Below are 24593 nucleotides of genomic sequence, written 5' to 3' on the forward strand. Positions count from 1 at the left end.
TGGTGTCTGGAAAGGTCTATGCTTCTAACACTGTTCTTTCATTGTTATACCCTGGAGTTTTCCACTATCAGCTATTGACTTTCTGGTTTCTCTTAATGATAGCAATATCCTTTATAATTTAACTATTCTCCTTTTCTTCTCAAACTGTATATTTTTCATCCCTGCTCCACTTGCTGCTTTCTTACAGATACACAGAATAGAGAGAGCAGTAATCATGCCATAGCCTTCACTTTATCCTTTATGCTTTCTTGAAGGTTTTTCCACCAAATATCACAGGCCATGACTTTTATGCTAAACCTGACTCACAATTTCATGACATTTTGATAACTAAGATGATTTTTTTCTGGAATGTAGAAGAAATGACTGTTAGGTGTGTTTTCTTCCCTTATAAACCTTATCATCACAGCCTTTGTTATGCAAACACCTATCAGCATTATGATACTTCTATATACCCATTAGAATGGCCCACGAACCTTTGACTAAGCATTCAAGGGCTTTGGTAGCCTTCAACTTCTAATGGTTCTATATTCTCTCCCACCAAAATTCTAAAAGCCTAGGAACCAGATACTGGATTTATTATAGCAATGACTCCACTGCTGGTACCAATTATGAATATTAGTTACTTTTTTACTATGCTTGGAAAGGCGTGAATTAGTTTAACACATCTGACTGGATCAGAGAAGCAGAGCAGAGAGATAAATATGCTGCACACCTGCCTCTCTTCTTTATTTCCCCACACCATGTTATGGTGTCACTCACATTCAAACACCTCAGTTATCCCTCTTTCACAGTATGTCGGAGGTGTGGCCAGAGATGTGTCTTCTGAATGATTCCAAATTTACTCAGGTTGAAAATGATGAGTAATTGATTTTTTCAGTTTTATATTATTCCACAGAAGTCAGAATAAGAATATTAAAATTCATATTGTTTCCTTATTCTATATATTTGATGTACTTCTTTAGTATTTAGTTTTAATCCTCAGGGAAAATAGTCATTGAGTGAAACACAGTGTTTTATTGAAGTGTGTTAAACTAAAATGACCAGAGAACACTATCAAAAATTAGAAGTTTTGTGACCAAATGAATCTTTCTAAGATTGAATGAATCTAAGAATGAATCTTCCCAGGGACGCTTAGAAAAAGAGATATTGATCACACTTCAATTTACAGGAACAAATCAATTCTAATACAATAGAAACTATCTAACTTTTATAAATGTGAGTTTATATAGTGACAAACCACTTGCTTTCAATTCCATTTGAGTATTTGGGTCAACACTCCACACTGAATGCACCTGCATTAAGTTGTAAGTCATAAGCACAATATTGCTGAGTGAAGTAATTTCAAGTACAAATTTTTCTATTCTCTTCTTTATAACAAATGTCACAGATCATTTTCTGAAAATAACACGATAAATCTCCTCACCTGCTTTCCATTAGTAATTCTATGACTGTTGTAGAAACTGAGGCCATTCTATTAAGCTTCTTTAACAGCTATGACTTCAAGTAGCATCCATTAGTTTCCACTGAATTTCTCTGCATCAATGTTATCTAATCATGTTTGAGCGATATTGGCAACATTTTTATCATAATATAGGTATAGGTCCCACTTATATTTTTAGAGTTTTCTATTTCTTTCTAAACTTAAATCAGATAATCATAAAACCATTTTGCAAAAGCTACTATTTAAGATAATAAATTTATCAAGTAAAATAAAATTGTGAATTGATATTGATTATTTTTATTTAAAATTTCTTTTAGCTGTGTATCAGCAATTAAAACAATGTGGTGAGGTCTCTTTATCCTTGCCATCATTCTATTCCACTATTGCAAGGGCTGTATAATTCCAGAAACATCTCTTTATAGTATAAAAACCAACCTGTATAAATGAGTGTCTGTTAAAAATGAGCATTATCTTCAATATTTACATCTGTAGATGGATAATTCTGCCTTATATAACCTTAGAACAGCAATTGAAAATAAATAATCATATATTTTGAACTAAATTATTCATTTGTATATCCATAATTGGCGAATCATTGTCTAGTACACAGGTAAAAACTAGTGGGTATTCTTTACTTTAAACTTAATAAACAACATTACATTTGGGACATATATATTATGTTATGTTACCATTTATTCAGTTGTTCATAAAGATGATAGCAAATAGATGTCAATGCTGATAGTTATAACACTCTATTGTGTGTCTAGATGTGTATTTCTAAAGTATGAAAAAGCAGAAAATTTTAAGCAACTAAGCTACCATTTAGCAATATGCATTTAATTTGTGGCAAATTCATAGCAACTGTAGTTTTTAGTGTTTAAAACTCTTATCCAATCACTACCACGTTTGACATGTTTATAGAATGTTATCTAACAGATGGTAAGAAAAGACTCAACAAGGTTAAGTGGCATTCTCAGAATAAATGATAATTATCTATATAGTTGGAGGTCATGGTTTTACACAAAATTTAACATTGTTTATGGAAACAGTTGCCTCAGGAACAACTGGCCCAGGTTCTGATAACAGACATGCTGAAGCCATTTATGTATTTGGTAAGTTTGAAAGTAGGATGACATTGGAAACAGATTTAAAATAAGAGCCAGAAATTATGGGATCCTTTGAAAATAATAATTAATACAAGGAAAGAGAACACATACGGGTCAATTAACCTGGAAAGGGAAACCAGGTATTTCATTTATGCAAGGGCCCTAAGCATCAACAACACTGTTCCAGAGCTTTGGGGATTTATCCTGAGCCAATGTCCCTGACTCAAGAGACTAACTGTTCTGAAGGTACAGTGGGACTGGTCCCAAAGCTGTTAAGGTGCAGGGAGTTGATTTCACTGAATAATTTTAATTGCTGTTTGAGAAAAAAAGTTAGCCTTAATAGAGGTTTCTAGCTAATTCTTATTTGGCACCAAGTGTATACTGACATGTTTCAGCCATTATTTTAAATCCCTTCCAATCAACAAATTGACACAAATTCATGAATCTATCAGTCTCTGAGATTCAGAGATATCATGTCACCTTCTCAGCTTTGTGATGTCTCAGGACCAAGCAAGCATTAAGAAGTATAAACAATCAGTTAACAAGATAACTATGTCCTGTATGGACAGAGGGTGTATCTTGGTGGTTCATACTGTTTCTCATCGGGGACACAAAATAAGAGGGTTTAATTTCTAAGGCTAACACATCAGACACTGGAGTTCTTTTTTTATACTAGAGATTGCATTCTATTTCTCCACATGGAAGTAATTTCTTTTCATTTTTCTCCATGATTGGGTGTTAAAGTTACTGTATAATACACTGAAGCATGAATCAAGACAGTAGGCTCTTTGAAAGAAATAAAAGATGAAAAATAGCTTTCATTATAAGAAAAAAACTTAATCATGAATTTGGAGAATTATCTACCCATATCATTAATTATTAATACCAGAACTCGATAAAATACAAAGTGTGCTCATTATCCTTGTATTTATTATCCAGGAAGATATGTTTATGATTCTATGAAGAAAAGTAAAATCCACAATTCAATAAAATATTATCTAGTGAGCTGACTGTATATAAAATTGATCTTCCTTCAGAATGACTCCCTCTGTGTCTATCCCCATCCTCCTCAAAGAAAGATGATTCAAAAAATGATTTACATTAACTGATTCCCTAAAAAGACTTTGGGTAAAGTCAATGAAATCCTAGCATATTTTCCCAATACCCCATGCTTTGAGATCTAACATTCTGCACTGTCCATGTTATACCTTTCCCAAACTTGTAACTCTAGCCTATGTGCTACAAACACAAAGGAACTTATTGTTTTGTTTCATGAGACTTCATCTATTTAAAAAAATCTTGAAATCAAAAAACTTAAGTTATCATAAAGTCTACCAACTTATCTTAAATTTCCTTTAAGACCTCAGTGAGGAGGTCATATCTAAGAGATCCAACTTGCCCATTTTCTCACATGTAGTACCCTTTTCTGAACATTACGATTCCTCATGAGACTCACACTTGCTCCTGGATTCACATCTCTTCTGTAATTATTAAAATGCCAGATTAATATTCATTCTCACATATATTATCCCCTGCAGGCTAATGAGCATCTAGTAACCTTGACAGAATGGCAAATGTGTGAAATAGACCTCACCCACCTCCAAGTTAGAACTGTGTGAAGTAAGTACTGAACTACTGAATTTAGAAGGAAAAGTATTTGAGAAGGCAGAAAACAATGGTTATCAAAATTGCAAAGGAAGGGCTCCAAAACCTACTTAAAGGATCTGTTATTGTGAGGACTTTTATGGATGATCAGAGACAACAAAAGGTAAAAGGGTTAAAAAAAGAAAAAAAAAACACATAAAAGGATAAAATACTGGCCTCAAGAAAAAATAGATGAGGTGTGGGTCAGTCAATTATTATGTAACAGAATGCCCTCTTACCATATCTTAAATGATAAGAGAATCTACTCGTGAATATCTAAGTCTTTGAAAAAAATATTGCTCTTGGATCTTTTTGAGGTATCAATATATTTATTGAAGTATAATCTCAAACTAGGAGGTGGGAACTCAAGGACCAACCACAGGTTTACATAAATGAAATTCGAAATAATAAAAGATGAAGAGGACTTTTATTGTTCACCTCTGTGTTAAGGGGAAAATATTTCCAGAATAACTTGGTTCAATTCCTGTTCTGCCTAGTTGTCTACAACTAACTCACACATCCACATAGAGACAAAAGCCAACCTAAGATCTAGGAATGAAAAGTTTCATGACCAGCAAAGCCTTGGTTCAAACATGAGTCATCACTGTGTCCATCACATTGTGGTTCCAAAAGTAGGAGAAGCTAGGGAGAGAAAGATGAAGAGTTGTTGGGATAGGTACCATCCTCACCATAGGAACTTCCGAGGGGCAAGTGTGAAGCACCTGTGAGTCCCACCTGGGGAGAGGTGGAAAATATGGGAAATCCTGACAGAAAAAGAATGACAAGGAAATTGTGAAGAGAACAACTCAGAACTTTACATGGAAGGGATCCAACACCAGGAGCCTAAACAGAGGAAGCTAAAACAGTCCATATTTGCAACGGGTTGGATTAGAAAGAATACTAAAGAGAACCCTCACTAAGATAGAGATTGCTGCATTCTCTTAGACGTGGGGGAAAGCCAGGACCAACCTACGGAACACACTTAACATTATGATGTTAAGAGAAAAGACTGGTCCACTGTGAACATGCGCATTTGCTAATTAGATTATATATTGACTTGTTTGATGAAATACATAATGGGAAACTACAAGCTATAGAACATAAACCAGGGGCTCCCTCTGTTAGTCATTTTAAAACAAGGCAAATCCACATTAGCCAGTATAGAGTACGAGAAGAAAATTAAGGAGAAGGTATACAATTTGTACTCAAGACATGAATAAACAAGGTGTGTATTGCAGAATCAAAAAGGCGGTATGAGGGGAGACGGATTAAGAGTGGGGGAGGCAAAAATATTTTCCAACTTGATTCAAATAGTATCAGTTTTGAAATGCAATTTTTGGAAGAAGATCTCTGAGTAATGAAGCCAAGACTGAAGTAGAAAATGAGTAAGCATAGGATGTGAGGCTACTGAAACGGAACAGGATTCTGGGAAAATGGCAACAATGTATCTGAAGAGCATGAGAAGATGAGGCTTAAAATGAGAGTCCCGACCCTGGCTTCAGGGATGAAAAAGATGGGATAAAGAAAGATAAGAACTGTTGCTGAGACAGCTCTCTTGAGGAAGTACCGGTCTCAGGAAAACTTTGCTTTTAGTTTCTTTTAGCTGTCTTTTTCTGTAGGGCAGAAAACGCCCAAGCAGCAAATCTAATTTTGTGCTCCTTCAGAGACACCTAGGGAAGGAGATGAGTGGAGTGTAAACAAGGGACTAGAAAGCGTGATTTGAAAATGTGACTCCTCAAACAGGCCCTTGGAGACCCTGAGCTATGCTTTTTGGGAATTTCATCTACTTTGGCAGATAGAGTTCCGGTTTTCCATATCTTTGTCAGGGTCCTTCACACCTGTGTGTGTGAGCTTGCTGCTTGCTTGTGTATGGTGTGTTTTTGTGGGAGAGTGTACATAATACTGAGCACAGTGACATAATTTTATGCAACATTATGAAGGCTGAAATAGAAAGAGGGATTCAGACCAAGCTGGGTTATAGACCAAGTATAAGACCAGCTAGTACAAGATAGCAAGACCCTGTCTCACAAAATCAAAATTACAAAAATGAAGCATAAAAATATCAAATTGGGAGTAGTGACACAGTTGGAAGATGCTGGCAGCAGCAGCAAGATCATGTTCACCTACATAATGAGCTCAAGTACAGCCTGGAATGCATGAGACTCCTCTTTCTCTACTGTCTGTCTCCATCTCTGTCCCTGTCTCTCTCTCACACATACACACACAGGAAAAAATGGGAAAAAGAAAACAAGAAGTAAAAAGTAAGAAAGAAGTTTCACAACATAAAAGGTAGACATTTTGAAGATGTTTTCTTTTACGTCGAGGGTGTTTGCCTGTATGTTAAGTATATAGAGATCAGAGGAGGACATTGAATCCTCTGAGACTGGAGTCGTGAGCCACCATGTGGATGATCAAGACTTTCAGCACTGAGCTATGCAAGCATCATCACCCATCTAGGCTATCAAGTTAACTGATCTAGACCTAACTACATGGCGAGCTGAGGAGTACTCCAATGAGGGAATTCTATAATTAGATTATGTGAAGTAGGAAGTTTTACCCTAAATGTGGGCAGAACCTTTGGGTAGGAGCCCAGACACCAGAGTGTACAGGCCCACTGTCTTTTACTGTCAAATTTATCTATCGAATTGCCTCTACTGCAGCACCGATAGGCTAGCATTAGAACCCAACTTTCTCAGGCTTACAATGTGTATGGAAGAGCAGAGGCTCTCCAGGAGTCCTCCATCCCTTTAGCAGCAGAATGAGCTACCAAGGCATCCAACCTTCTATATGGAGCAAGTACAAGTTTTGGAGACTCTCCAATGTAAGACAGCCAGTGTAGGGTTACCTAGACCCTACTGTGTGAACCAGTCTACTAAATACCCTTTGGGTATATATGTTCATTCTATCAGTTCTGTTCCTCTAAAGCCTGATTTAAATTGTCATCCATCTTCAGACAATGCCCATCTTCTCAAACTAAAACTGCTTGCTCATTAACCAATAAATCCCCATGTTTCCTTACCCAGGACCAAGAATATACCTCTGCACTCTCTGCCTGAACCCAACTACAGTCTGTACGCAGAATCATGAATGAGTTGCTTAGTTGTAACAGACTTTTTCACTTCATTTAATGTTATAAAATCTTGCTGTACTATTCATCAGTATCTCCACGAATGTCAGGCTTCGTAATGTTCCTTGGCATGTATATGCTGTTGTTTCACTTCTCCATCTATACATACATAGACACTTATTTTCCTTTCTATTCTGATTATTATGTTTGACTCTGAAGGTTTAAAAATCCCTGTCTAAAGGTCTAGGAAGTGCAAAGATCAACACAGGCCTAACCCATTTTCACAAGTTGTTTCTCTGACTCCTAAGTAAATACAATGAAACCTTATTTTAATTATTTCTATAATTAAAATTAAACCTTTTAATTATTTCTATGAAAACTTGTATCAGACACATAATCACTTGCTTTCACATGAAGAATGAAAATTATTACATAATTTTGACATTATTGCCAAATATTCTTGGGTAATATTATTACATAATTTTCTTACATTATATAATTTTCTATTAATATTTCAAACTACATAATTGAATAATGGTTATTATTGCATAATTTTCTCAATTCAATGTCTTAAATATTATTTAAACACTTCACAAATGCCTGCTTTCATCATAATTTATTTATCTTACTGAGTAGTTTTAATATACTTGAAAATTTTAATGTTGCAATTAAGTAATAATTTATTAATGGGGAATATAAATATTAGCTTTCAACACAATCAAAGATAACACTTATAAAATTTCTATTTTATATGTGAAGTCATATTCTTTATAAATGATTATATTAAATTATAATACCATCATATAACTAAAGTATTATGGAGGGTTTTGGAAGAGGATGCAAGGCCAATTCTTGATACCTATGATGGTACCAAGCCCTGTGAAATATGACCTTTAAGTTACAACAGTAAGTTACTTCATGGACAATGAATAAAGTATAGACTATGTAGTGTGACTATTTTGACAAACACACACTTCTCACCAGAACAAACCATATTAAGTATAAGAGGAGAAAAATATAGACACTTCCCTAAAGAATGTTATATTTTAAGTGTTGTGACTCTACTTTTTCTGGTCTTTAAACTCTTTCTATTGACTGTTTATCATTTGTAAGCAAAAGTTGGTTGATTGGCAAATAATATAGAGATGTCTCTCTGCCTTCAAAGCTTAAGCAGTTTATCCTAGCAATAGAAGGCACTGGTGAGTTAACACTGGTAAGGCACAGAATTGAACTTTGTTCTCTCTGCCAGAAGATAGATGAAATACCCTGGATAGGTGCTTTGACTGCACAAGGCTGCCAGAGCAAGCAGAAGTGAGAGTGTGCTAGTTGCCTGGAAATATTAACAGGGTACTCTGCAATGCTACTTTTCCCAGTTTACTTCTTATAGAGCATTAAAATAGTCAAGGATTACCTCCAGGATCCCTGGGGCACCAAAGGACACTCAGAATTTATCTGTACTGTTAAGATGATTATTTTAAATGCAAAATGCATTGTAATATGATGTTGTAATTGTCACCAGAGCAATCAGAATGAAACTGCATAGAAAAAAGTTGTGCCGAGTTTATTTCAAGGAGTACTGAGCACTAATGTCTTTCTCTTTCTCCCTGTGAATGACAGGTATAGCAGGAAATGTATTAAATAACTAAGGTAAGAGAGAATAAAACATACCTTGTCATTTCTTTCTTTCTAACTAGAAAAAAATTTGTGGCCTATAAATCTTATATCTGTGAAACTCAACTGAGTATTCAATTTTAAAACTAAATGTTCAATTATCATATTTTAAAGTGTCCAGTAGTTAATGATGCAAAACATCTGGAGGCCACAATACATTTTAATCACAAAATGACCATCCAATATCAGGAAGTAGCTTCCTGTTGCATTCTTCTTTTATTGTTTTCTGAAGTAAATGAATATTAATTAAAAATGCTTTTCACCTGGTTTCTTGGACGAATTAAATGATAAGGCATATGGGTACAGTTCAATATAATGTAATAAGTTCATGCCTCATTTTGTTTGTATAGCTAAAGAGCATATTTCTCTATTAAAACACATGAATTCCAAATGCAAATTAAGAAAATAAAGAGATAAACTATTTAGCATTGTTACACTCTCCCAGTCATAGTAGCATACAAGTTTATGAGAATGTTTACAGTTATTTCTAATTCAATAGAAACAATATCTATGGGAGAAGAGTATAAATATAAGTCAATGTGCTTTATTTGTCTAGTCATGACATAAATCTAACATGCAACAGTCAATATATTCTTCAGTTAGATCAGCTCATGATAGAATGGAACAAGAAAGAGTAAGACAATAATGGAAGAGTAGAAATTTCAAAGAGTAGAAAATGTTTACACCAGCATATGGAAGGACAAAGAAGGCACTGGGGTCAAGAGCCTAGGGCAAACTTATAGAACAGCTTCTGCATCACAAAACCATTTAAAATAAAGTAGTATAAATTGATCATACTTACTGTTCTATTTTATGAAAGGCTTTGAATATGAACAACCTATGTGTTCAAATAGCAATTTAGAGGGAGTATATCATCTTGGGAAATACCTATTTTAAGTCATTAATTTAAAAGATATTAAGTAAATGACTGGGTCAAATGATTCACTAAATGTCGTGGGTTTAGAGGATGGGGGAGCTGGGGCCACAGTCACAAGTCAGGTATTTATTTATGTCCATTACACTCTATGCAATAGCTATACAACTTCACTAATTTCTTGACTTCTCATACAGAAGAAGACTTGTATTTAATGAAGCAACTTAATTTTTTTCTTTAGAACTTTCATACAAAACAGTTTATGTATGAAATTGCCAAATAGTATTTTGCAGAAAACATGCCAAATATATTGAGATTCAAGTGAAAGTACAAAATTAAGGCAAAAAGAGAAGGAAAATAAAGTCATCTCCAGAATGAAATAGTAACTGGTATGGAATAACCTACGCATGGACAGATAAAGCAAATTAATTAAAACAAAATCCATTGTCACTTAAAAGCCTTGTAACTCATTGTTTGGAGATTAAAAATTATCTTAACACACAATAACCGTGTCATATTTAGGAAATTGTGTCATACCTTAATTATCCTAAGGTAAACATGATTGATGTTTTCAAATCAAATAAATGTGTGACCATCAAAAATACAGGTGACCTTCATGAGAACAGATCCTTTAGATTGGAAGGGATTTCACAGATGGTGTGTCCCACAGATTCTAAATGTTGAAAGCCATCACCACTATTCTAGCAGCTCTAGTCATGTGACTAGAAATCTGCAGCATAAATTCCTTCTCATGGAATTCTCTCCTACTTCCTATCTATCTCCATAAATCCCTTTTTAAGAGAAATCTTTGTTGTGCCCTTTAGATCTGCACAGACCAAAATGCAGGCTATTATTTCTGATCCCTTACTACAGGAAAATTATATGCTAGATTATATGAAATAGTAAATGTCATAATGATGTATCTAAATTACCTGAAGACACCCTATTTGGTGCCTTTACCTGATAAAGTATGTGGAGTGTTACTTGTTGGATACCTTATTTAAGGAGAAATCCTGATCATTTTTCACATTTTACATTGTATCTTGTTTTTGCATTTAATCTTCACGTGTATGTGCAGTGTGTGTGTGTGTGTGTGTGTGTGTGTGTGTGTGTGTGTTTAAGTGAGAGAGAGAGAGAGAGAGAGAGAGAGAGAGAGAGAAAGAGAGAGAGAAAGAGAGAGAGATTCATGTGTGGAGGTCAGACAAAACTGTAGTAGTCATCTTGTGAGTGCTAAGATTGATTGAATCAGGTCATCGTGGTTGGAAGATGGTGCCTTCCCCTTCTGAGCCACCTCACCAGCCCTGTTTCTACTAATTCTTATCTTAAAAAGAGATAAGATACTTCAATCTTATTTATGTAAAGCTAATAAAAGCCATTTATAAGGGAATTCCAAAAAATAAGGCTAATGTAATAGACTCTTAAAAATGTATCAAATAAAAGGAAAGTACTAAGGCCAATGCTCTGGAAATCAAACACATCAATTCTTGGCTTATGTGTGACGACATCCTAGAATAAACGCAAAGATTTTAATGGATGTAATGAGCAACAATGAAGAAGAGTATCTCTAGCTTTAGTCATTGTGTTCTTGTACATGTGATAATTTTATATGGCATACATATTTTATGATGATTTATAATGGAATATTTCAGATTTCTAAAAACATAAAAAACTAAAACCTTAAAAATAAATTTTATATTGAGTCAAATTTAAAATTTAGTGAATTAAGATTGTGGAAAAGACAGTACAATTTATTCTTATTACATAGTGTCATCTTGGACAAGTTAGTTAATGTATGAATGTCCATATTTCCTGCACTAAAACCTGTGGACAATTATTGTACACACTATCATTTAGAAGAGAGAACTAAATGAGCTATTATCTGCAAAACTTAAGGCAGTACGTAACACACAATTTCTATGAACGGTGCAACCAAAACACATTTATAAACTCTGGAAAGAATAGGGTAACAAATCTATATTTGTGAATATTTTACTAAGAATCATATTAAGGAGATTGACTGACACAGAAAAAAGTTGGATAGATTGATAGAAAAAAATCAGACCAGAGAAGACTCTGTCTTTGGAATCAGCTGAGTAACAATGCAGAATGTAGACAGTAAACATCCTGCCTAAAGCCCTCCATAACAGCAGCATTTAGATGCTATCTTAGTCCCAAAGGGTCAATTTGAATATAAGAAGCAGCATAAGCCATGTGGGGTTCTTAACTCAAAAATATTTGAAAATATTAGTATTTATTATAGCCCCCCTCTATGGAGCAAATAGCAATGATAAGTCACTTTGCATTTTGAAAGTTTCTTTTTTGTTCCTAGACTTTTCATGATTAGCATTTCTTTTACTAATGTTTACCTCACAACCATTAAGAACAACCTTCAGGGAAACAGAAGTTTTGCCCTAAACCAGGCTGGAAGTTGGCCTTCTGGATTGCTAGATTCAAGATCTTTCCAAACTTGTATGACAAAACTACTGTTAGAATTCCATCTTAACCTGTTAGAAATTCAAGGACTTTTAATGTTAATTTTGGAATATTAACAATTCAAAGCTTATTTTCATTGTGTTTCTTTTCTGTTTTTTTTTTTTTTTTTAACTTTTATCTTCTCTTACACGTTATACCTCCATTGCAGTTTCCCACCCTCCACTCCTCCTCTCCCTCCCCACACCTCCCCTCTCCTTCAAATACACTCCACACTCCTTTCCCTTCAAAAACAGACGAGACCTCCCAGGAATATCAACCTAAAATGGCTTAAAACGTTACAATAAGACGGGGAATAAATTCTCATATCAAGGCTGGACAAGGCAACCCAATAGAAGGAAAAGGGACCCAAGCACAGGCAAAAGAGTCAGAACAACCCCCCCACACACACACACACACTTCTGCTATTAGGAGTCCCACAATAGCATCAAGTTACACAAATATGCATAAGGCCTTTCCACAGCCTCAACATCAATGCACTTTGAAAAGGATAATACATACTTCCCATTCCAGGCTTAGAACCAGCACTATTTTATTTTAAGCACTCTGCATTAACTGTCATCCATTGCAGACACAGACACACAGACACACACACACAGACACACAGACACACACACACACACACACACACACACACACACACACACACACGTCCCTCTGTTTAAGGGTGAGTAAAGTACTAGTCTAAAGAAAGACATGACACCAGGAAGGAATCCAGATGGAATGAAGGACATCAGCAGGAGTAGGAAGGGATAAGAAAAGATAATGGGGTAAATATGATTATAATACATTGTATTAGTGTATATAATTGTCAATCAAAAAATAAAAACCAAGGTGGGTGGAACCTGAGAAACAACACCTAAGGTTGAACTGTGGCCTTCTCAATGACATGTGTGAACATACACACACCAAACACATACACAGTCCTGCACATACACACACCAGCACATACACAGTCATACACATACACACCAATACATATGTAGTCATTCACACAGACTCTCTCAAACACAGACATGCACAAACACATACCACACATATAGTCATGCATGTAAACATCCACCAATGTGCAGACATGTAAAAATATATACACAGTCATACACACACACACACACACACACACACACACACACACACACACACAATTACAGTCATCCTACATACCACATATGCACAGTCATGCACAAGCACATACTACATATGCATAGTCATGCACAAACACATATCCACACAAGCACAATCATACACATCACAATCATGCACATATACCCCCCCCACAGACATGCACAAACACATACCTATACATACATACATGCATATATACATACCCACATGTCAGGAGCTGAAAATTATGCCATTAGATTATTTCTCATGGTCCAAACCTCAGGAGTTCTGGCTGCATTGTATTGCAGATACTAGCTGATTTGCTGCTGAATGGCATAGCCTCATTGGAGAATGTACCCTAGTTTTGCATCTCTACAGAACTAAGCATTTGAATAGGCCTGCACCAGAGTGGAGGGCAAGGTGTAAGGGACAAGTGAGGACAGATGGTTAGGGAGTATTTGCTGAGAGGTCTATGGGAGGAGGAACAGTTGAGAGAGATCTGCTGATAGGGTCTAGGAAGATGGAAGAGAAATGGCCTTGCGGTCAGGGAACTATGGTTAGAGTACAGCCAGGAAGATGCTGAATAAAGAAAAGACTCCAGTTTTGCAGCATGGAACTGAGAGCTCTCTAAAGATGACAAGATGCCTGTGTCTGGTCTTTATCGCCATTGGTTGCTAGGAATTTCCAAGTCCAAGCTCCACCACTCAGGCTGAACCTCATGGCTTCTGTGGTTTGGGCCTGAGACATGCCAGGCTACAACAAAATGGCCCCCAACATGGGGTGGCTGGATGTTAAAGAATATACAGGGCAAATAACTGGGATGGAGCATAAGGAGTTAATGAGTACCAGGATGGAGAGTCTTCACCTCCTTCACCTACACAAACACAGAAATGCACGAACACACAGCCCCATATACAGAAACATGCACACACAAACATCCACATATATAGATATGCACACATTCAGATATACAAGGATAATGCTTTCTTTAAAAATCAGGAAACACATTTTGCAAATACATTGGAAGAAATGTGTATAATAGTAAATAACACAGTACACTACTCATTTCTATATTTTTATAGAACTGTAAAATGCTCACCACAATTTTACAAATGATTCTGAATCAGTTTTTTTCTAATGCTTTCCTCCTTTATGTCCAAAACAATTCCACCACACATTTTAAACTGTGTAACCTTGACAAACAAATGATGCTGTTTTAGCTTTGCCTGCTTGTCATTGTCCCAGAAAATTGAGGAAATAGGGAATTCATATCTGAGAACATAACTTTACACTGTTATTAAAAGACTTACACTATTATTTGCACTGTTATAGGATGCCTTCAAATGAAACAGTCACTTCTTTGAAAACAGAATTCACTGTGGATGCTAGCAGGGTGGCGGAGAGCTAGCTGTGGGCCTGTATGCATACATAGGCACTACTTGTACAGCACTGAAGATGCACTTGCAATCTTGCTCAAGGATCTGATAAATCTGTATTTATATTACCCTATAAAGGGAGCTGTGCTGGTGAACTGAAACACTTCAGTCATCTTATCAAGTTGTCCCAAGTCATCTGAAAAATAGCACTTACATGCTCAGCTTACAAAGAAGGCCTGTCATAGCAGACAGGACATGACAGTCGGAGTTCTTGGCTTGACAAGCTGATTGCACAAGGGAACAAACAGTGTGGCTTACTAAGGAGCAATAAACTGCAGGAAGATAAAATAACAATGCAATCAATCAAGAGAAAAGCTTCTCTCAAGAGTGTTCTTTTTATAATTTTTTGTTTGTTTGATTGATTGATTAAAATCTCCTGGTTCTTAACACTGGATTTTTTTTATTTAGTTATTTTTTTCAGACAATAAATCATGGCCCCTTCCCCAACTTTCTCAGATCCACCCCACTTCCTACCCATCCAAATTCATGTCCTCTCCCTTGACAAAAAGTAAATAAAAATATGACAAAATTGTCAATACAAAATGAAATAAAAGCCTCCAAAAACACAGAGTTTATTTTGTGTTGTCAACTACTCCTGGGAGTGGGGTCAGCTCTGAGATGTGCTTTGATATACTCAGTCATATTCTATGGGAGAAACTGGGTTTTCCTTTTCCTGTCAGGTATCAATTGCAAAAAGCTTCCTGACTAGAGATGGGACTTTGTTCCCACTTCCTCCTTTTTACAGATGGGGTTACATTTGACTTAAACCTGTGCAGGTTTTGTGTGTGTAGCCACAGTCTCTGTGAGTCCATAAGTACATCAGTCCTGCCGTGCCTGGAAGACACGGTTTCCTTGGAGTCGTCTAACCTATGTCAATTACCTTTAGTCTTTTAAAATTTTGTAAACTACATGTGAATGAGACCACACCTTGTAATAGCTGACCAAGAGGCTATGACATGGAAGGACATAGTGGCCATCTCTGCACACACAGCTGATTAGTCAGTACACATTAATTGACCAAATAACCTAACCCTGTCTCCATTTCCTGAGTTTGAATGCCCCAGATCCCTCTCTAAGATCTTCCATCTACTAGTAACTGGCAGATCACAGAGTGACTGCAAGGGTCACTTAGCAGGGAATTCAGGGCCCAGTGGTTAGCAGAGGAATCCCTATTGGTGGGTGGAACACTGAGTTTCTTCAACTTTGTGATGACCAAAGGAGCACAGCTAGAGAAAGGATGTAATACAATCTTATCAAATGCCAAGCTCAAGGCAAGAATCCAACCCTTTAAAAGATATTGATGAAAAGACATATGTGTCAAGAGTTGAGCATATACAATTCAGGATTGCTTTTACAGAACCATAACACATACTTAAGACAAAAATTGCCAAGTTATCCTTCTAAGGCTTCATCAGGAGAAAGCCAGGATGAGAAGAATGAACTTCTTCAGTCTCGAAGGTCTGTATTCTAGTGGTAGGGAGAGAGATGTTTTAGGGCAGTCTGGCTTCGAGACTAGCAAATGCACACAGAGTGGACAATAAGTTTGTTTTTTTTTTTTTTTTTTTTTTTTTTTTTTTTTTTTTTGCAACCAGCATGCTGCAGTGTCCCAGCAATAAACCCAGGAAGCATCAGCTTGTATTTTGTTCTCCTCTACTTAGTTCACCATGGACCCTGTTCTCTGTGGTGGACTCTGCATGCAGGGAACTGCTTTGGCAGAGGCCAGCCTTTCTCCCTCTTCAGATCAGGCAAGTCTGCTTTAGGCATCCAGGCATGAAATTGGCATCTGCCTTTTGTGTTTTCAGCTGCAGAGAAGTTGGAAAGTGATCCCCCAGAACTCTCTCTGAGCTGTGATTAGAAAATCCCTCCTCCTTACAGCTCTCTCCCCAAATGTGAATAGATTCGCAGTGTGGTGAGAACTTTGTCTACAGAAATCTCCCCCTGTATCTCTCTGACAACAGCTTCTGCACTTGGACTAAGAAAATAATTAATAATAAAAAACATGTTTCTGTTCATTTTGAAACACCAGCATGGAGAAGAGTGTGCATAGTCAGTAAAATCCTGATGTCCATACTCTCCATGCCTTACTATTATATTTTACTTACAATGGAAGGTTTTTATGCACTGAGTGATGAAGAGTAAATAAAGGAAAACTGTTATGAAGAGTCAAGGGATTTACATGAAGACTTTAGCAGGATGTTCTTTTGCGCATTTCCATTGTAAACTGATCATGGGGATTAATAGGGAATCTTATCCTAAGTATGATTTTATGAGTTCTGTGTGCCACTCACTTATAATGTGCTATTCATAATATTCACTAAAATTGTTAGAATATATCCATTATATATTTAGAATGACAATAGTAATATGGATTTTTAACATTGGAAAAATTAGTAATATAAATGATACTCCATTTCCACCCTGTGGGATACTCTCAGTTTAGCAACTATGTTTCTCTCCCTTGGGTGACTAAGCTCTCCTTTCACACTGACCATCTTCAAAGCAAACAGCCCTGTGGAGGTTCCTGTCATAGTGGCCATACTCTCTGAAATATGCCCTCCCTTGAGTGATGTGCAGAGACCAGTTTACTGGATCTCTGGAAGACAAGGAAAGCCTGATTTTCAAGTTTCTTTGGTGTCACCATAACACCACAGATAAATTTCAGCTCCCTGAATAGAATCCCTAAGCCAGGTTTGGGGAAAATACTGTCTACTCCAGGTAATCTTCTGCCTACCAGCACTTCAGTCATGCCCACTCTGCTGTCCATAACAAAGAGGAGACTTTCACAGGATATGTCTGACTGTGTCACCTGGGCTCCACATTCTTGCCTTGGCTATCCTGTAGTCCCTTCGCCATTCTTTTAATTTCTCCATATATCCCACTACAAAACATATAGTCAGACTTTTTCTCTGCTAGAACACTCTTCGTTTGCTCTTCCATTTAACTAAGATCCTTTAGATCTTAGCTAAAATGTCTCTTTCTAAAATAATTTCTTCTGACCTCTTTGGTTATTCTAAAACTACTTACCATGAGCCCTTAAAGAATGATATACATCTTCCCTACAACTACAGTCACTGCTGTAAGCTTGAAATTCTTGTTAACATTAAAGGATCACTGTGTGTCTTTTTGGTTATTTCACCAGGTGCAACACGGGTTTATCAGACACAGCCTCCAGACCTAAGCACAGTGTCACAGTGTCACAGAGCACAACAGGCACTCTGACACCACCTGTGTTCAAGGACTTGAGCTGGGAAGTGAGTAACTATCTAGAAACACAAATAAATATTCCCCTACCCTAAAATGACGATGTTGGAAACAGGTTGATAATATAATTCTGTGATGTCTCCAACCAACAAAACAGTTTATGCATCAACTTTATGGATGTCATTATTAGAAAATAGCTTCAAAAAATAAAATAGGCAGGTGTGGATGATGCTTTGCAAACCAGACTTCAGTACTGAACATCAGCATCCCCACACATTTCCAAAGAAACTCAGTGCTCCTTTCCAAAGACAAAACAAGTGAATGAAAGTAAGGGGGCCTTGATCAAGAGAGTGGGGCACAGAACTAAGTAATGCTGCATTTCCATAAACCAAGCCATAAATCATACCTTTTCAGGAGCCCGAGACTCTGGATATAAAATAAAATTAATATATGGAAACGGACAGAAAAGTGATACCATAATTTAATTTTCTTCCCCTTTCTAACTTTACAATGGTGATGAGGTCCTTCATTTCAGACACCGATTCTGAGCAGGAGTGAAGATTTGTATTTGTTACAAGCAGATTTCTAATGGAACACAAAGTCAAACCAGAACCAGTGGCAGCTGAGTTCTTTCTCCTCAGAGCTTGAGTATTATATCTATTTCAGAAAGTGCTCTTTTTTTTTCATGCTGTTTACTGGACACGTGCAGTTTTGAATAGCAAGCTGTGCAGAGCTGTAAATGTGAGCATACATTTCATACTATAATTTTTGGTGAATATAAAATGTTTCATTCTCAAGCTTCAAACTCAGCCTTCTAGGTGATTGAATATTTGAGTACTGTGTGCTATTTAGATTATATAACTATCCTTTTTTGAGAAATGGCCCCACTATGCAGTCCAGGATGACCTCAAACTCTGAACAGTTTTCACTCGTGCTGAGCTCACAGGTGAGAGCCACCTGTCCAAGATGATTTTTTCTGTTTCCTAGCAAATGTATCTCTTCCATATTCTATTGAGATGCCTGTGAGAAGACTGAGAGAAGAAGTCAAATCCACAACTTTATTCACTTTATTAAGATGATCTGTAAACAAAAGCAAAGCTCTGTACTCTTCTACCATAATGCACAGAATGAGCCTTGCCTGCTTACAAAGGACAGTTTCTTCTTGTCATTTTTCTCTAAACAGGACATCCTACACTAAGATAATCCTGACTGCAGATAAAGTATCCATTTAATAAAAGCCTTTCAAAGTCAATGTGTAACTATCACACATGGGTATACAACTATCTCTGTCATGAAATGTTTCAGGCCTTGCAAAATTATGTAATATATGCCTTAACATGATAATATAATCAAGACCAAAATTCTGAATCAGCTCCAAACCACACACAGTGTTAAATAAACAAATGCTTATGCAACAAACTATACTCATACTGGATAGAGGGCATATGTTAGTTTTATAGTGTTATTTACCAGAATAGAGATTTTTAAGATCTACTTAGTTTATAACATTACCAAAAGATATTCTCATAGCTTCTTTCTTAAGTATAACCTTATATATTCTGAAGCAAATCTATGGAGAAAATTATTCCAGTTCTGCTTAGCGAGAGACTTCCTGGGTTTTAAATTATGTCACTATAATTCTACTTCAGACATTCAGAGGTGTATGAATTTATATGAGAAGCCTGCACGATCAGAAGGATGAAGTACTTAAAGAAGTAATCCCACCTGGAATTAAAGTGATAGCAGGCATGCAAGGCTTGCTTCTCAGTGACAGAATTGAAATAGTTCAGTATTATATTGGGAGCTAATATTTGTGCATATTTTTTACTTATGGAAAATAAAAATATATTAACTGGCTCTAGCAGCCTTACCTCTAAAATATGTGGCAAGGTTTCTTAGCTAATATATTTGCTGTGAAAATATTTCAAAAGCTATATACTCTTGTTTCTCTCTTACATTATTATATTTCAGGCATTGAACTATGAGATAAATGAAAACAAAACAAACAAATCAAGAGTAAGGATATTATATATACAATTTCCCAGAAGCACAGCAACTAGCTCAAACAACATAAAATACAACATGTCGATAAAATTTATTGGAAAAAAAGATATGCACATTGCACCTAATATTTCAATATTTTTAATTTAATATAATAAAAATTCTACCATTCAAAGTAAAATTATAAACTAAATTAAGCATGCATTATTACTTTGAATTCTATCTTGATACATTATTTTACGTTTATTAATATTCTCAACATTTCAAGTATCCTTTTTACTGTCAATGTAACCCAGTCTCCTAGGCTTCACATGGAATCCAATGCATTAAAATTTCTGTGATCAGCATTGTGTCAGAATGGCTATTCCAAACAATCCAAACCCATGGCACTGAAATCTATACTTGCTTCCATTTAAGAGTAACTGTTTCTCACTACTGGGCATGTTGGGAAGATGAACATCTGCCCCAATTGCTGCTGAGATTCTGAAACATTTTAGGAATGCTAGAGCTAGGAAATGAGAAATGCAGACAGTCAAGTGATGTCCAGGGATGCAAACAGAATGGTCTTTGGCTGCTCTGTCTGAAATCCCACATGAGTGTATCAGTAATTTCTACCCACTATGTTTTAGTAACATGAGCCAGTCACCGTTACTACTTTTGGTTTAGCCGAAGCCAATTTGTTTAGGGAAGCCCTCATTGACAATCAAGAATTTTCAGTTAATAATCTTGTGCTTATGTGGTGCTCATTCATCTGCTTACAGCAGTTGTTAAATTTTCAAAATATGGCTGTGTTATATAAAGGTGTGTTATATAATTGTGTCTTGATTGATACCTGCATAGTTTAAAAATGGAAAATACATGTTAGAAAATATCTGAATAGCATCCTTAGGCTCACAATTGATGATTAGTGTTAGCAAAACATATGAGATACTTATGCCTACTGGGTCAACTGCTAAAAAATATACTGCAAGTGTTAATGAAACAACTGATATTGTACTGAAGGTATGTTATGATGAAGGGAAACCACAATTTCAAGAAAAAAATCATGTGGCATCACATAAAAGAGAAGGTATTTTATATATGGCTTTAAAAAAAGAACTAGTTACTCATTTACTTTTGACACAGCTGGGGATTCTGGCAGGACACCTGGAGAGCTGTCTCAGCAGCACCTTTCAGCATTAGACATCCATATACAGGGTCATCCACAATGCTAGCTGGTGAACCTGAGGCAATGGCAGAAGAGCTATCTTTTTTGTGGAGTAAAACACCACACCCTCATAGTGAGGGTCAAGATGTCACCATAACTGACAGATGGAGAAACTGAAGTACAAATAGGTAAATGTCCACAAGTAAAACAGATTTAACCAGTCTATGATGCAGAAAAACAAACACCAGTTGGCAAAGAACATTTAAATAAGAATGTGGATCCTAAGACAACAGGAGTCTCAGACTGAGCAGAAAGAAAAGGATGGTAGTGATAGCTTGTAACACCACACACACACACACACACACACACACACACACACACACACACACACACACACACACACACCCCAAAATAAGAAATAAGACTTGAATCAGCTAAAGACCAGGGGGAAAGACATGTAGGTAATTAGCTATTAATCAGCTTTGTTCTAAGTTCTTGAAATATAATCTATAAGTTTAAGATTCAAGTTAAAACTGTATGGGGACTTAAGTAAACTTACAAACACACTGCAGAATACATTTGAGCTTTCTAAAGTAACTCACTGGGCAAATATGAGAAGTAATTTTCTTCCTATTAGACAAAAGATGACTATGGGCTCCTAAAACTTAAACTACATTATGGGCAGTTAAATGGTTTTCACTTTCAGATTGCATTAAAACTGAATTACAACCACTACTTTCTGAATTGCTTGTTATTTCTTTCCTCTATAATGAGAATATTAATAGTGAAAATTTTCACACAATCAAATACATGCGTTGCTCCATTTGATTCAGTATTATTAAATGCAACATTAAGAGATTTTCCTAATTAATTTCACAAAGAGTATCAAATAGGATCATGTAGCAGGAAACTGCCTTAGGAGCATACCATCAGGTAGAAAAACAGGCAAAAAGCAAGCAAATACAAAGCAGTGCAACAAGCAGGTGTGGTTGGCATATGCTAAGACTGGAGAATGTGATGGGCCATTAACAAATATAGGAAACATCCAATTCATATCACCTTTCACACTCCATCCCACAACACAAAGTGCCTCAATTCACCACATGTCACACACCACTGCATATCACATAGCACTCACGACACATTACATATCACATGTTACACATTACCACGTATCACCCCACATGTTACTACACAACACCATATAACATAGCATACAATACATATTACACAGCACCCCATATCACTTGCCACCATATATCACACAGAACTTCATATAATCTATCATCACATATCATATGACATACATATCACATAGAACTACAGATCACACAGCACCATATATCACACATCAACAAACATGCATCAACACGTATTTCCACATTTCAATCACACCACGGGGCAGCATACATCATACACCATCCCATATCACCTTGCAGCCCCTATCATCAAAAGTCACATAACACATCTCATCACATAGCATAAATCATCAGATATCACCACAAGTTATATATCTCATACTATCACACATAATTACTACCTGCTTTACACGGTCACATATTACAATATCGATCACTTGTCATATGTTCTTCATTCAGGGACCTTATATTATGCACAGTCATATCTTCTCTGGAAAATCGACACCAAATTGTCCATCTCATTAATTGAATATTTCATTAAAAATATCTATGATTTCATGTTTAATGTCTATGTATATTTGTTATTATGAATTTAATCCACCTTTAGCAATTATGAGGATAAAGTCTTTCATTTAGTGTGTAAAATCAAATTTAGCTTTCAGTGGGAGCCAGTGTTGTTTAAAGGAAAATATATAAACGATAAGTGTATGATTTACACTTTAAATATTCTTTTTGAGCAAACACACATATTTGGAAAAATGCATGACTGTATCATCTTCCACCTTGCCAATTTCTGATAAAATAAATATGTACATGGCAACCAGAACACAGATTAAGGAAGGCAAAACAACTCATTGTTAGCAAACCTCTAGGCTTCTTACCAGGCAATATCATGTAATGCAACAAACTTCAATAGTGTAAACTTGTAGTAGCCTGTGCTCCTTGCAAAACCTAAGCCAACTTTAAACTAAGCTTATATTAAGAACTGACTTCACAGGTGGAGAAAGGCCTCAGCAGTTGAGTGCCTGCCTTTTCTTCCAGAAGACCTAGGCTCATTTCCCAGCACCCACATCTTCAGCTGAAGACCACCAGGGGATCTCTTCTGGCCCCTGCAGGCTCATCCATACAGGGGCACACACACATTTACATAGAAAACAACAAACAAAAATACAAACTGGTTGCATTTTATATTACAATCCTGCAATTCTTAAATCATTGACCCAGGACCAGCATGCACACAGACACAGTGTTAACTTCTCAGGTTGCTGACCCATGGCCTACAACAAGACACCAAAATGAAACTTAAGTGACACAAGTCAGATACCCAAAGCAGCAGGTGGCAACGAGTTGTTGAAATGCATTAACAGTGAACAAAACAAATTTCTACCCATCTGTAAACTGTCACTTTCATCAGATGCTGGGGTGTCCGGGCTGCTAACTATACTTTGAGGTACTTGGAAGATATCTCACAGCCTAAAGTCTTAAATGACAACTTACTGTTTTGAAGGCTCAGGACACTTTGGTTCTTCTAGCTTCTTCATTTCTCTTGTTGGGTCCACAGGGCTAAGAAGGACAGCTGCACATGACATTAAAGAGTGGCACGAATCTTCCCGGCAAACTGTGGTTTGAAAAAAATTAATTATCAATGTTAAAATCACTCATTGTCTGTTCTCATGTTCCTCATTTCATTTTTATATTTTCAGTTAAGGTCAGGAATATTTAAAAAAAAAACATTAAGTTTTCCTTAGTTTTCTTTTGCACAGTATTTTTCACTAACTAGCTGTACAACCCTATGCAATTTTACTTGGCTCTATAATCACAGTGGGGAAAAAAGGTATCCCTAACATTTAGCAGCCAAAAGACAAGCTGTTTGTTGAATGGAAAATAACAAGTGTATGTTATGGCATGTGTAGTTCATAAATCTTCACAAGGAGAATTCACTTGCTTCATCAAGACCAATCTTAGGAAAATCATACATTACCATGTATCTAAACACCTGTGGTCTCCTTTGTGTCTTGATACAGCCCCAAATTCACCAATGGCTATCACAATGTTACCATGAAGAGGCTGCATTTCTGAGCTTTCTGTATGAAGTCATAAGCTTTGTGATCATTCTTAAAAGGATGGCTTACTTTGTTCCATATGAATTTCTAAGATCCATCCACAAAATGTACTGTTGGTTTATTGTGACAGTGTACCTTTCCCTTGGATAAATAAACTAACTTGTTTTTATTCTTTAAGTAGCAATAGACACAGTTCTAGTTGGGGGCTG

At 36.3% G+C, this 24593-nt stretch overlaps 1 protein-coding gene across 3 annotated transcripts in view; it reads right to left on the reverse strand.

Moving 5' to 3' along the window:
• The window catches only part of Ccser1 (coiled-coil serine rich protein 1), a 978554-nt gene that overhangs the window by 827658 nt on the left and 126303 nt on the right, over nt 1–24593 (reverse strand). For all 3 annotated transcript variants that reach the window (XM_035448756.1, XM_035448755.1, XM_035448758.1), the window contains exon 4: nt 23819–23939. In XM_035448756.1, the coding sequence (XP_035304647.1) occupies nt 23819–23939 (121 nt within the window). The remainder of the gene's footprint in view (nt 1–23818; nt 23940–24593) is intronic.

This window comes from Cricetulus griseus, chromosome 8 (assembly GCF_003668045.3).
Source record: "Cricetulus griseus strain 17A/GY chromosome 8, alternate assembly CriGri-PICRH-1.0, whole genome shotgun sequence".
Lineage (NCBI taxonomy): Eukaryota > Metazoa > Chordata > Mammalia > Rodentia > Cricetidae > Cricetulus > Cricetulus griseus.